Source organism: Solea solea, chromosome 21, assembly GCF_958295425.1.
Source record: "Solea solea chromosome 21, fSolSol10.1, whole genome shotgun sequence".
Classification (NCBI taxonomy): Eukaryota; Metazoa; Chordata; class Actinopteri; order Pleuronectiformes; family Soleidae; genus Solea; species Solea solea.
Window position 1 is genome coordinate 4,537,985 of NC_081154.1, and position 13,329 is coordinate 4,551,313.

Genomic DNA, 13,329 nt, shown 5'->3' on the forward strand with positions numbered 1-13,329 from the left:
TTCTTTAATATAGCTCCTTTTTAAATCAACAGAGTATAAAAATCAAATTTGACCCTTTATTCCAAAACGAAAGTGAAAGTCAGACATATTTATTTTTTGTTAATCTGACAGATGGAAACATGCCAGAATAACAACAGGGTCACCTCTACTGCACAGCAGCTGCAAAGCTATCAAATATTTATGTCCATTACTGACCACAAGCAATAATTCCCTTTAGTTAAATAGGAAAATCCAAGGTGGAAACTGGAGCTGTAACAGTAAAATAAACAGCAACAGTAGTCAGTATCAATGTATAATGGTTTATTATATTTTGATTTAAGTGTTTTAACCCTTTGACACCGAGTGTGTTGCAGACAACACATTTCTACGAGCGCACTTTGCGTCACTGTGATTACGTGACGATTTGTGCTACCAGAAAAACCCCAACAGTTTCTGAAAGCTGAGAAGTTGCACAACAAAGCCAACGTGTGGTTATTACGCTAACTTCACTCACGCTGTTGCAGGACGCCGGCGAATCAGCGTCTTTGTCGGCAGACGCTGTTTTTGGACATTGAGAGACTTTTACATTTTAACATGCAGCAAATTGTAAATAACTGCCAGATATTGAACGTTATTCTATTAAAAATGGAAAAAAGCACTTAGTTACAGGACATTTTCTGGCCCTTTTGTGATTAAAATAAGTTAAAAAATAAATTCCTTACATGCGTCACAGTCCGTCAGCAGCAGCTGGTGTGGCCTACACATACACAATTATAGCATTTCAGTTTTTACATAATTCATGATATTCCTTGTTCTAGGTGTTTGTTTGCAGAATGTATGTAAGAATTTTTGGATAAATAACTGGGCCTGAAATGAGCTCCGGCTGTTTCAAAGACCAGCATATACTGTATATACATACATATGTTTATGTATACATATATGTATATATATATATATAAATATATGTATATATATATATACATATATATATATATATTTATTTTTTTTCTACTTTTTAAAGAAGGCACAATCAGAAAATACAGGAAACACTCAGACCTCTCTTGACATGTACCACACCTTTAACTCATGTGTGTTGCTTTATGCTAAATTCTACAACACTTATACACACAGTGGGCTGTTGATATGATGCCACGTCGCCTCTGTAATGTTCCCGTCTAATTAGCTGTTTGTTTGTTTTCTCCTCCAAGTATGATTTCACTGCATTAGCACGGCGTTGTCATGGTGAAAAAGTGAAGAATAGAAAAGAATAAAAGTGGACTTTTTCTTGGCCTTCAGCAGTAATGTAAGTATTGGAAATCGGGAGAAACTCTCTGCTAAGAGCCACACAGTTCATGCTCGGATTTGCTCACTAGATGCAAATTTTCATTTGATTCTTCACTGAAGTTGCTTGAATATTTATGGTGAAAAAAACCAAAAACAACAAACGCATACAGGTCGTGTGAGTCTCTCGAGGCAGTAAATCTTGTCGTTATTTTAACGCTTGCATAAAAGGGTCCGCCTCTCAGTCAATCCCAGTAATTAGACTCCTCACCTGTCAACCACACGTCACACATGAAGCCCAGGGAGCAGCAGAAGTCAGTGTTTGTTTTTTCTCCTGCTCGGTGATGAAATGACAACAACTCGGAGCAGAAATAAACACAATATAAAAAATCATCGGGGGAAGCTAATTAACGGTTACCGCTGACATTTTCTGGGAGCGACTGCGAAAATAGGAGACGATTAACATCAGAATTCCACTGTTTTACACATCATAGAGGTTTGAAATGTAGGGTTTTATGGATATTTGGACGGGGATGAGAGCGAGTAGTTGATGTGTGTTCATAGATTCCACTCACAGCATGTGAGAAAAAAAGTGCTGTAATCTTCTCTTCATCCCACTGCGTTCAATAAAATATTTCCCCATAGTGTTACTTCAAAAAAAAGCTTATCTGATTTGTATCACGTCTGCAGGGAAATAAGTTGCTCTTGATCCACTGTAATACGTCATATATATATATATATATATATATATTCTTTTAAGACTTTAACATGCAGCAAATATTCACACGTACCCGCGTTTAATATGATCCCAGCCAGCGCATCAGGGTTCGGCCCGTTACACAACAATTTGCGGCCGACACACAAAATTGAGGACGTTGCGCTAATTTTCAATCAGCGTAGTGGTAGTTTGACTGTATTTACTTGTGTGATAATGCCAAGTAACAGGAAGAGACGTCCGACACAAGAATCAAGCCGAACACTGCCAAACTGTAGATCAGTTAAAAAGACTTAATAATCCTAAAAACGTGGCTTAATCTCCAACAACTGCCAAGGCAATGTCTAAAATCTCAATATTTAACAGAGGAGTCTGGTGTATTTCAGTCCAGTCAGTGACTGTATCAGACGGTGCCGTGTAAAACGGTTACACACTGCCAAGAAATAAAAATTACCCATCAAGAATATATGGTGTAAAAAGAACAATTTTCCCCTTTGGGTACCCTTAGAATAGCCAATTTTCCCCTTAAATTTTTAAATCCTGGCTTGAACCCTGCACGTTGTGATGTATTTAGCGTTTGGCAGCAAGAAAAAGGAATCAAAATGCACTTTCCTTTTCTTCATTCTTGTCTGTATTATGCCGTGCTATGATATTAATTGCATGTTAAGGCATCGTTTTTCCAAATCGGTTCAATGTGATGTATTATGAAAAAAAGCTCTTTAATCACTCAACACTGTCACATAAAGCAGAGGAGAATTAGGCACTGATACAAAGGTGGATGGCGAGTAAATAATAAAACGGGAGTTAATGAATAAAAATGTATTTGACTTTTTCCTCAACATTGTTTTTTTTTCCAACCACGATTAAACTAGTAAGGTCGCAATTCATCACCGCTACGGTCTATTAACGAGAAAACGAGGTCTGACTTGTTTGATTGATTGCAATTAGATTGCGAAGTTATTATATTCATATTATGGGATGGCGGTTTGTTCCGGGAAGTGTGGATGAAAAGCAGATTGAAGGGGGGGGGGGGCTGAGTGTGTCGCGCGTCGCAGCGAGTTTCACACGTTTTGATGAGATGATGTTATGTAAAGAGTGATTATATCTGCATTCCTGTGTGTGTGTAAACATGGTGTTTGTGCGTAGGTAACGCTCCCAGTGACAACGACATCGAATTAAATCATAAACATTAAGTCTGTGATGGATCGAGTATCATTTATCTGTGATGACGTTCGAGTTAAGCAATTAATTCATTTGTTTGCACAAAGTCTGGAAAGCCTATTTTAGTCATTACTCTCTGTTCTTCCTTTTCTTTTTCTTTTTTACAGCATGTATAATTTTGCAGACACAACTGTGTTGGCACAAAGTGCCTTTTAGGCTCCTTTTTGAAGTGCATTTTCACCAAGTAATCATGTAATTCTACCCCCAGCTGCAAACACTGAGGACCATGCACTCTGTGATAATCCCATTGTTTGATTTAGGGAGGATGAAAAGAGCTCTCTTTTACATAAAAAAAAAAGCAGGGAACTTGTTGCATCGTTTGCCGCTGAGAGAAAAAAACAAACCAACCTCAGTCTCTAGAGGAGCTTACTCGCAGCCTCTGGTAAGTGCTCTTCTTTATTTGGCACGGATCGGCCACAGTGGGGATCGAAGGCCTCAGCGGCATGCGTGTACGAGCATCACTCTTCCAGTCGAAGAACACAAACTGCATAAGAATGTGCACCCAAGGCTTTCCGCGAGGCTCTTGATGCCGCGGCGACAGGTGCCTGGTTGACGGTCGTTCAAACCGCGCAAAACGAGAGGAAGCAACACTTTCGCAGGAGATTGAGCGATTACGCGGCGAGTCCATGTTATTGTCATTTTAGGTTGTCAGTTTCTTACATTTTCGCATTCACGCTGCTTTTCCCGCCACATGAGGATAAAGCCAATCTCAGACGACTCACACCTATGGTCAGTTTAGAGTATCCAATTTACCTAATCCCCATATAGCATGTTTTCGGACCGGAGAACCTGGAAAAAACCCACACACACATGGGGAGAACATGCAAACTCCATACAGAAAGGCAAGAGTGCTAACCACTACACCAGGGGTGTCCAAACCTTTTTTTTAACCAAGGCCAGATTTGATAATGTGAAGATTTCCAGGGGGGCCAATGGCAGTAAACCTTACAAACCTTACATACATATAATAATTTTGTTTTCATTGTCACAATTATCATTTTTAAATGGCATTGTAACCAAATTGACTAACAAAAGTGAGTGAGAGAGAGAAATACTATTTAAGGGTACAGAAAGTGCTCAGCTTGATACTGAGGGATAAAAACATGATAAATTAAGGTTAAATTCAGCATCGCAACTTTCCTTCCAAAGGGACACCGTGTTCCTATTTAACGACAGCCAGGCGTCTTATTAACATATTAGTAAATGTTCTCTACTCCTGACTTTCGAGGAGTAAAACAGTCGAGAGTTGATAGATAAGTGTGTTTTACCCACTGAATGAAAATGAAGGGCATTAAACAAGAAGCAGCGGAGAGGAGAGGACGATAAAAATTAATACATTTATTTCTTTACAAAATCTCGGTGACAGAATATCAACTTTTATTTATCCATTTATTTTATTTTGTTTACAAAGATGACACGAAATCTAATGTTGTGTTATCTGAGAGAGTGTGTGTGCAGGTTCAGTGGAGATTCAAGAGCGTGAGGGGAATGAGTGGCTGCTGTGACACGACGGGCTCAAAAGAGCGTGGGTTATTAAGAAGGAAGGAAGTGGCTAGCATTAGCTGCGCTACATATTTTCTGCCCAGATACTGAACCTCTTGTTCAGTGGTGGATCATTGGACAGACCAACGTTGCTATCTTCACATGGCATTTATGATGATAGTGTCGTCAGATCAAACCCTATGTTGAATAATGTAACGTAGAGTGTTGAGAATTGACTGAATGGGGTCAAAAAAAATGGACAAAGACAGTTTTTTAAAAAAAGAAGAAAGGATCCTGGTTTTTTGGATGTTGACAAGTCATCGGTGTCCCGCTGATACGTCGTCCTCCTCTTCTGAGGTGTCACTTTCTTGTTGACTGTCAGTGGGAAGCCAGGAAGCTACAGGTTCGGTTTTGTTTTAATAATATATGTCCAGCGAGGACACTAAAACAGGAGCCTCTGTCTTTTTTTGGATATTTAAAGCTCCCTTGCTGACCCTGAACCCAGTTTTGGAGGAAGGACTTTGGAGTAGTTTGGTGGATCTGCAAAACGCTCCCAAATCCCCAGCATCCCCATGTAGCGGGGGATACAGCTGATGTTGGAAAGACCTTAATCTTAATCCAGGAGAGCAGACGGTATATAGTTTTCCAACGGTCGATCAGACGGCAACGTAAGACGACTGTGATGATGTTTTCTTGGTATTTTTAGAGTTTGCGCTCTTGCATCTGAGTTTTTAAAACTTCTAGTCTGCAACTCCCAAACACCAAAAAAACTCGTGTGTCATTCAAACGCAGATACCTCCTACTTTGTGCTTTTTTCCGTCTTGTCGCAGCCGAGAACCCGCTGTGCATCGTTATCAGACGTAACGACAGGCGTTGAGATCGGGATGAAGTGGTCCTCGAGCCGCGGACATCTGCGTGATACGGATCTCTCGCTCTGGGTTGTCTTTCGCTTCGTCGCTTGCACAAAACAAAACAGCTGAGCAGAATTAAGTTTGTTGTTGCTGTTGTTGCTACAAGTCTAACAATATGATAACGATACTGAAGAATTGTCCGTGTTCTTTTATGAATCACTTGAAAAATTATTCATTCATGGGGGCGGGGGCTTCCTGTTGTCTTGGGATTTCATCAGTGGAGGATTCCAAAGTCTTGACAGAGAGGGGTTTGAACGAACCCCCCGATGCTTGCTCACTTCTTGTTTCTGTAGCTGAGGGGAAGTAGCAGTCGTCACATGACTGAAATATCTGGCAGCTTGTTCTGTAGATCTGACGACGCTAACACATACACACACACACACACTGACCTTTTCCACTTTGATTTTGATCGCTGTGTACTTTAAGTTTTCATGACAGGCTTTTGCAAATGAGACACACGCAGTATCAGAGGAGAGGGACACAGCTCCGAGTGTGTACACAGAGTGAAACTGAGAGAGTCTGCACGATATTAGAAACCTTCCACGATGACCTTCCGTCATGCTCGTGCTGAATGTTGATCCAGGCCGGTGTTTCTCAATCCTGGTCCTCAAGAGACCCACTGCCCTGCATGTTTTAGATGTTTCCCTGCTCCAACACACCGGGATTGGGAGACACTGTCTTGTTGAGTGATGGTTTCTCCAGGTTGACTTTCTTCTCTCCTCTTTTTTAGAGTGTCCCTTGTCCTTCACATGACATGATGACAAAAGAGATGAAGCTAAGGAATGAGAAATGTCCATGTGTGGGGTTTATCAGGTGTCAAATCAAGAGTTGGGTGACATCTACAGGTGGATCAGGGAACTACAGTAGTCTTCTTGTGCTAGAAACGATGTGAACACTCTGGCATTTCTTCAGATTTTATGTGGGCGGAGCCATTTTTCAGTGCTGATTTGTCCATTCAGATTGCCGTACAAAATGGCCGCCTCTCTAAAACAAGGCCCTTGATGAAAGCAAAAAAATAAAAGGGTTATTCAAAGGCTCTGAAAACTAAGGAATTCTTCTCTCTTCTCTCTCTATCTAATAAACATACAAACACTGTTACACACCAAACCTTTAAGAACCTCGATTATAAGTGATCTTTCATAGATAGTACAGTGATATCATTGTTCTTCTTACTTTGCTTCTTCATGATTATGGGACAGCTCAAGTTAAAGATGTCTGAGGAGGATACAACCGCTGCATTCATACTCATAATAAATCCTCCTCTGGAGCCTCCTCTCTCCTTGTCCCCTGAAGGTGCATTTAAGGAATTGGAAGGTCCTCCATGATGGAGGAGGAGGAGGAGGTGGAGGTGGTAGAGGGGGAACTGTTTCTGGTTCACTGGAGGAGAGAGGACATGAGGAATCATAAAACAGAGGGAATTAAAGTGACCATCGCAAGATAGTGGATTAACATGCAACTGTTGTGAAAGTGAATCTGGGTTTGTGATGGACTTAACTTCCCTTTTTCTTCTCTCTTCTCTCTCCTCTCCTCTCCTCTCCTCTCCTCAAATGTCAGGGTGAGGAACCAATTTGAAAATGTAAAAAAACAAACTATTCCACACTGCTGTGCTGGAGAACATGCTGCGCTATAGTTAGTTGGAAACACATCATTAGAAATGTGTTGTGTGAGACTTCTGCAGACTTTAGAGCAGACACTTCCCAGCAACCCCCGAGACGCAAAGGAAGACCCGTTTTTATATTTGCTCTCAGCGAGGTGGCATCATCATCCTCATCCTCATCATCATCCTCATCCTCATCATCATCATCATCCTCAGTCGTGTACATTTCACAAGCGCTGCCTCTGCAGATGCTTTTTTGGGGCGGCTGACACTTCACACTTCACTTCACTCGTAGCTTTTCATGCACAGAAACATTGCCCAAGTCGAAGTGGAACAGTTTCTACTCTGAGATCGGGGTCCCTGTATGTACATCACAGAATGAGACAGAGAGAGAAAGAGAACAACATCCCAGAATAAGATTTCTTGACATTTCTTGTCTCTGCACAAATGATTTATTCTTATTATGTTGTTTGTATTTTCATCTGCAGAGGGCCTGGCTGTGGGAGTTGGATTTGGAGCCATTGGAAAGACTCCGTCTGCTACGTTTGAGAGCGCCAGGTAAGACGGGTGTCGAGGTAAATGAGGTTTGTTATTTCATGTCGTGCTGAAAGTCTTTTGTGCTTTATAACAATGATGATAAAGAAAGTCTGGTACAGCAGAGAGTTAAGAGGCTGAATCCTGGGATAAGGTGTCAAATTCAAATGAGTCTTTCCAGATTGAGATCCAGTATGTCTGATATTAGGTAAACAATTTAGTTTATTTACCTGTGATAAAGGTTATAAATCTGTGCTGTGTGCTGCTGACACCTAGTGGTTACTCCACCACCTTGCAGGATACATTGGTAGCTCTTAGGCAGGCGAATGTCTGGTACTCGTCTGACCTCATCTGGTGATGTTGGGAACAAACTGTAGTAAAAATATTAATAAAAATAAAAACCTTTGCTGGAGAGGTCGGGGTGTTTTTCTGAGTTAAGAAAATAAAGTTTCTACTGTATTAAATGTATTTATTTTCACTTGAAATCAAAAGATACTGAACAAGTTCTATGGAACAAATGGTCTGTTGCATAAGTAAAGCGTAACTCAATGCAAATATACAGGATAAAACAACAATATTATACAAAACAAAAGACAAACATTGATTTGATCCTGGAAAAAAAAGGGACTTTTAAGCTGCTGTAAAGACAAAACAAACACATTTCCCTATTCTGTATCCTCAGATGAAATTAGTACAGAATTATTTAAGTATAGAAATGTTAAACAGCGGTTTAGATGTTCCATAGTGTGATAAAAGGCGTTTAAGGATCTTTATTTTAAATAGTCCCATAAGAATTTGGACTGTGTGATGTGCTGCTGACATCTGGTGGTTATATATAGGTACTGCATTCCCTGATGAAGTAACATTTTGTTGTTGTAATGAATCCTTCAGAAATTTGGCAATCGGTATCGGCATCCAGAATTTCCCAGAAGGCTTAGCAGTGAGCCTGCCACTCCGGGGTGCAGGGGTCTCGACATGGACGTCCTTCTGGTAGGAAAGACAACAGAGAGTCCAATAAATACAAAAACTCAGGCTGTGCCGATGTTTTAAATTCAAATTTCTTCCTCAGGTACGGCCAATTAAGCGGAATGGTGGAGCCCATCGCCGGGATGTTGGGCGCCCTCGCCGTCGTCCTGGCAGAACCTCTGCTGCCGTACGCTCTGGCGTTCGCCGCCGGCGCGATGGTCTACGTGGTCGTAGATGACATCATCCCAGAAGCTCAGCTCAGGTAAAGCCAGAGGCGCGAATAAAAACGAGGGATAACGCGCCTACGTGTAACGGCGACTCACACTTTATTTTGTCTTTTTTTTCCTTCCGTTTTTGCTGCTGCCAGTGGAAACGGTAAGCTGGCGTCGTGGACGTCCATCGTGGGCTTCGTGGTGATGATGTCGTTGGACGTGGGCCTGGGCTGAGGTCACCAGAGCTCGTTTAAAAAAACAAAACAAAAGGGACCAAATAACGTGTGTTTTACTTCTTACTGTTGCTGGAATTGAAAATTTGAAATGCAGCAGTTTTGGTAAAACACGTCAGGACGACTGCACTTGAACTCTTGACCTTTCATGTGTGGCGGAGATGCTTTTTCAAATGAGCTCAGGATCGCAGAGCTACTCAATGTTTTATGAAACTTTTTTTTTAGTTTTTTGTTTGTTTCCTTTGGTTTTTAATTTCCTCTTGAAGGTAATACTTGAACTCTGGTGTTGGATTTAGTTGATTATGGGACCTTAAATGAAATATTTGATTCTCTGTGAAAGCAGAGGCAGATTATGGTGTAATGAAATCAGAGACTTCATCCAAACATTGTGTTCTTGTTCTCACATTTATATGCTTTACGTTCAGTTAATAGTTACAAAATTGACTTGTTTTCTTCCGCTAACATTTGTTTCCATTTTAACTCTTTCCTGCCACCTACAGGTTACTCTGTAGAATCACATTGTGTCTAATTCTTGAAAGTAAATGCTGAATTACGTGTTAAGTTATATAATTAAACAACCAAATCATCCTCAGGGGGCGGGGTTATCTGACCGTTTTTGTATTTCCAGGCATTTAAAGGATGCGTGTAGGATTTAGTGGCATCTAGTGGTGAGGGTGCAGATTACGTCCAGCTGAAAACCCCCGACCCCCTTTTTTTGGACGCGGTCAGGTCATGTTCTCCAGAAACAATGTTTGTTTTGTCTTATTTGTCATCACAGTGGAACACGCTTCTCCGAATATCAAGCGCTAATGGTAGCTAATAATGTAACAATGCAAAACGGATGAAAATGTAAAATAAAAATTAAAGTTTTCTATGGATGTTAGTTTGTCACAACTGCTCAAGAACAAGAGAAAACTAAATATTCCCTCAGTTTCTTGTTGATTTATTGCCCTTTAAATAACTCACGCTCAACTTACACAATGATCGCACAAAGTCCGGGTTTCAGAAAACGTGTCTAACATTTGTTTTTTATTGTTTGTTTTAGGTTAAGTGTTAATACAGGTTTATGTTTTTCTTATTAGGCAGTGAAAACTATTTTCAGTCTCGGCAAATTCATACAAACGGAAAACTTTACTTCTAACTGTATCACATGATGACCATGACCTTTCAGCTCCAGGCAAAGTGCTAACATTAAACCAGAAGTGCACACACACACTGTTTATCCTCACATTTAATGCACATAAACAACAGGAAATGTTTAAAAACAGACATTGGCTCATAATCTGTTAATAAAACAAACTCTGTGGCTAAAACAAAAAAAAACTGAATGTACGTGACGTGAGTGCAGCAGGTCACCGAGCTACAGAGCGGTGGACGGGGAGGGTTTGTGCTGCAGGAAGTTGAGGAGTCTCGTCGGCATCTCCAGCTCCTCGATGCGGTGGATCTTGTCGATCTTCTTCAGATGCCGTCGGACGGCGAGTCGGCAGTGCAACGACAACGCTTTTGGGTTTGCTACAGACACAGAGAACAACAGGTAAAAACAAAGACACACAATCATTAAAAAACAAACACACACACAGATTTTCCTGCAATCTAGGTGTGTAAGTGAACAAGATCTGACTGTGGCATCAATGGCGGCTTCATTGTGTTGAAGTCGCCGGATCTGATATCGGCAAAAGGACTAAAGACTTACAGTAATTTCCTTTAGACTTTACAGGAGGACTTCAGGTTTCTGTGTCCCACTGATTGTGGTACTCAAGGTTGTGATATCAGTATCGGACAAAGAAGAAGTGGCGTTGAACCTTCCCTTTGTAATTACATCATCAGTTTCAGCCACCAAGGTGAAATGAATCCATCATAAAAGTTAGTAACAATTTTCGGCAGTGAATACTTACTTTTATTTGACACACAGACGATATATTCCCTTACTTTGCCTCATGCTTTAGTTGGAAGACTAAATTTCAGGGATAAGTCATGGTTTCTATCGATGAATCTGTCATTTTGTTTTGAATTAGTTGTGAAGCCCGTTTGCCATTAATATTACGACGCCCTCAAATGTCCTGTTTTGTCATAGAGAAGCAAAGAAACCAGAAAATGTCTTTGTTTCTTACAACATGAAGATAACTTCCCTCCCTTTACCACATTATTTTTTAAACCAGTGCAGTGAGATTACAGAGCCGGTGGTTTTCAGATTTCCTTCGTCACCTCTTTCCCGCAGAAGCAGCTCCACGGCCTCGTTCTGCTTCGTGGACTTCTCGATGATCAGCGTGGGGAGGTAGACGTTTGCGCCGAAGTCGATGAGAAGCTGGATGTACTCCACGCCGCAGCCGCGCCTGAAGCACATCTCCAGCACAGTCTTAGGCTGCTTGATAGAACGCAGCAGCTTCGCGTCGGTGCAGTTGTAGTCGGGGTCTGCGCCGTAGAGGAGCAGCAGTTTGAAACACTCCATGTGTCCGTAAACGGCGGCCAGGTACAGCGGCCCGCTCGACACCCTGGCGCTGGAGGTCCAGACCAGGACTTTGGAGCGAGAGTTCACCTCTGCGCCATGTTGAAGCAGTTCCTTCAGTATCTCCACGTCGCCCTCACGAGCTGCTGTGAGCACGGGGGAGCAGTTGTTGCACGGGTTCCCGTTGGGGTTGGCGCCCGCTCCCAGGAGAGCTAAGACACAGTCTAGGTATTTCCCACGCACGGCTGCAAAGAGCGGCGTCTGGGCCTTGACATCCACACTGTCCACTAGTGCACCATGGGCGAGCAGGACCTGCAGACAGCTGAGATGTCCTGTAGACACGGCGGCGTGCAGTGGCGTCCCTGCAATGCCCCAACCACCTCTGCAGTTGATGACTTTCTTGTAGATTTCTTGGCAGAGCATCTCATCGAGGCCTGTGTCATTGTTTTGTAATACCGCTTGTCTGAGCAGGAAAATCTCTAGGTTCCTTTCTTCTTCGTCATGAGTTCGTAAGCCGAACATAAGAGCTGCTAAGAGACGTGAACAAAATACACAGACAGTTAACTGGACATCAAATAACTTGTTTGTTTGTTTTTTTGCTTTACAGAGATATTAAACCTGTGTAAAGTACAGTTTGGCTTTTGGATTAGGCTGAAAAGTTGCTAGAAAGCGAAAGACAACAGGTTTCTGCAAGTTAATATTTGACAGTCTCGAACAGCTTTGCTTTTGTGCGTGAGAGGCTGAGATATACAAAGGAGGAAGCATTTTAGCCCGCTATCCTGACAATTACACTGAACCCTATATGTAGAAATGTACATTTTAATGTTAAATAGTTCGCCCACTAAAGTACGCAATCAAATAACATCTACTTTTTGCTCACTATGAATAATCAAAGTGTCCTGGTAAATTCGGCGTACAATTAATCCATAAATTAAGCAAAATTAATAAGTAAAGTTAAAATTTGTGTGACTGTTGACACTTTGTACGGCGTCGTCCTGACATAAGTAGGATGAGAAGAAAAGACATTTTTATCTTAGCTTAATGGATTAAATTAACGCCGAACGAAAGAAAACGCTGATTTAAAAGTAATTGCCTGTTAAAGAGTACATTATTGCTTCCTATTGCATCTCGATTTTCACGTTCAGTATAACGTTCCGTATCTGGATTCGTGCGCGTTATCCATGTAGGACGGATTTAACAAATAAGACAGCCGTGTTTACACACAGTTCGACATGAAACGGCATATTCTCGGTACAAACATCGCTTTTCTTCGTCTCAAACCAGTTATGGGACGATAAAGAGGTCATTAAAGTGTGTTTTCTTCGTGTTATTATTCGCTTACCTATGATCTGTCATCAAAAGCTGCTGCCTTCATCTTCCGCTTCTTCTTTTCCGTGTTTGGTTTGTGGATTATTCACTTTACAGTTGCGCTGCTGCCCCCTGGCGTCCCGCCGCTACAATTGCATACAGCCCATCCCTCCATCCATTATCTAGCGCTTTATCCTCCATCGGAGGGTCGCGGGGGGGGGTGCTGTACCAGATTGTCCAAAACAAAATCTCTCATCAGTGTCCGTTATTTTACAAAGTATTAACGAATAAAATGAATAAAAATTGAATAATTAATTTACACAGACTCAAACAGACAAAATAAAAAACATCAATCAACTATTTTCTCATTTTAAAACGTAACTTTTACTATGAACAATCATGTTTCTTATTTCATTAAATCACACAGTTTTATTTTATTCATTT

General features: G+C 41.3%; 2 protein-coding genes across 5 annotated transcripts in view; one reads left to right on the plus strand and one right to left on the minus strand.

The window, feature by feature from the left end:
- Positions 1–10,003, plus strand: part of LOC131448679 (zinc transporter ZIP11-like) — a 99,194-nt gene extending 89,191 nt beyond the window's left edge. For all 3 annotated transcript variants that reach the window (XM_058621335.1, XM_058621334.1, XM_058621336.1), the window contains exons 7-10: positions 7,675–7,744; positions 8,612–8,710; positions 8,790–8,948; positions 9,054–10,003. In XM_058621335.1, coding sequence (XP_058477318.1) covers positions 7,675–7,744; positions 8,612–8,710; positions 8,790–8,948; positions 9,054–9,132 — 407 coding nt within the window. In that variant the 3' untranslated portion in view covers positions 9,133–10,003. The remainder of the gene's footprint in view (positions 1–7,674; positions 7,745–8,611; positions 8,711–8,789; positions 8,949–9,053) is intronic.
- Positions 10,004–10,344: 341 nt separating this feature from the next.
- Positions 10,345–12,987, minus strand: LOC131448106 (ankyrin repeat and SOCS box protein 12-like). Of its 2 annotated transcripts, none has more exons than XM_058620220.1 (3): positions 12,920–12,987; positions 11,337–12,104; positions 10,345–10,643 (listed from the first exon to the last, which is right to left on the minus strand). In XM_058620220.1, the coding sequence occupies exons 2-3, from the start codon at positions 12,097–12,099 to the stop codon at positions 10,492–10,494; spliced, it is 915 nt and encodes a 304-aa protein (XP_058476203.1). In that variant the 5' UTR covers positions 12,100–12,104; positions 12,920–12,987; the 3' UTR covers positions 10,345–10,491. The 2 variants fall into 2 exon arrangements, with proteins under 2 accessions (XP_058476203.1, XP_058476204.1); XM_058620221.1 differs by having other exon boundaries at positions 11,337–12,107; positions 12,920–12,972.
- Between the last annotated feature and the right edge of the window lie 342 nt (positions 12,988–13,329).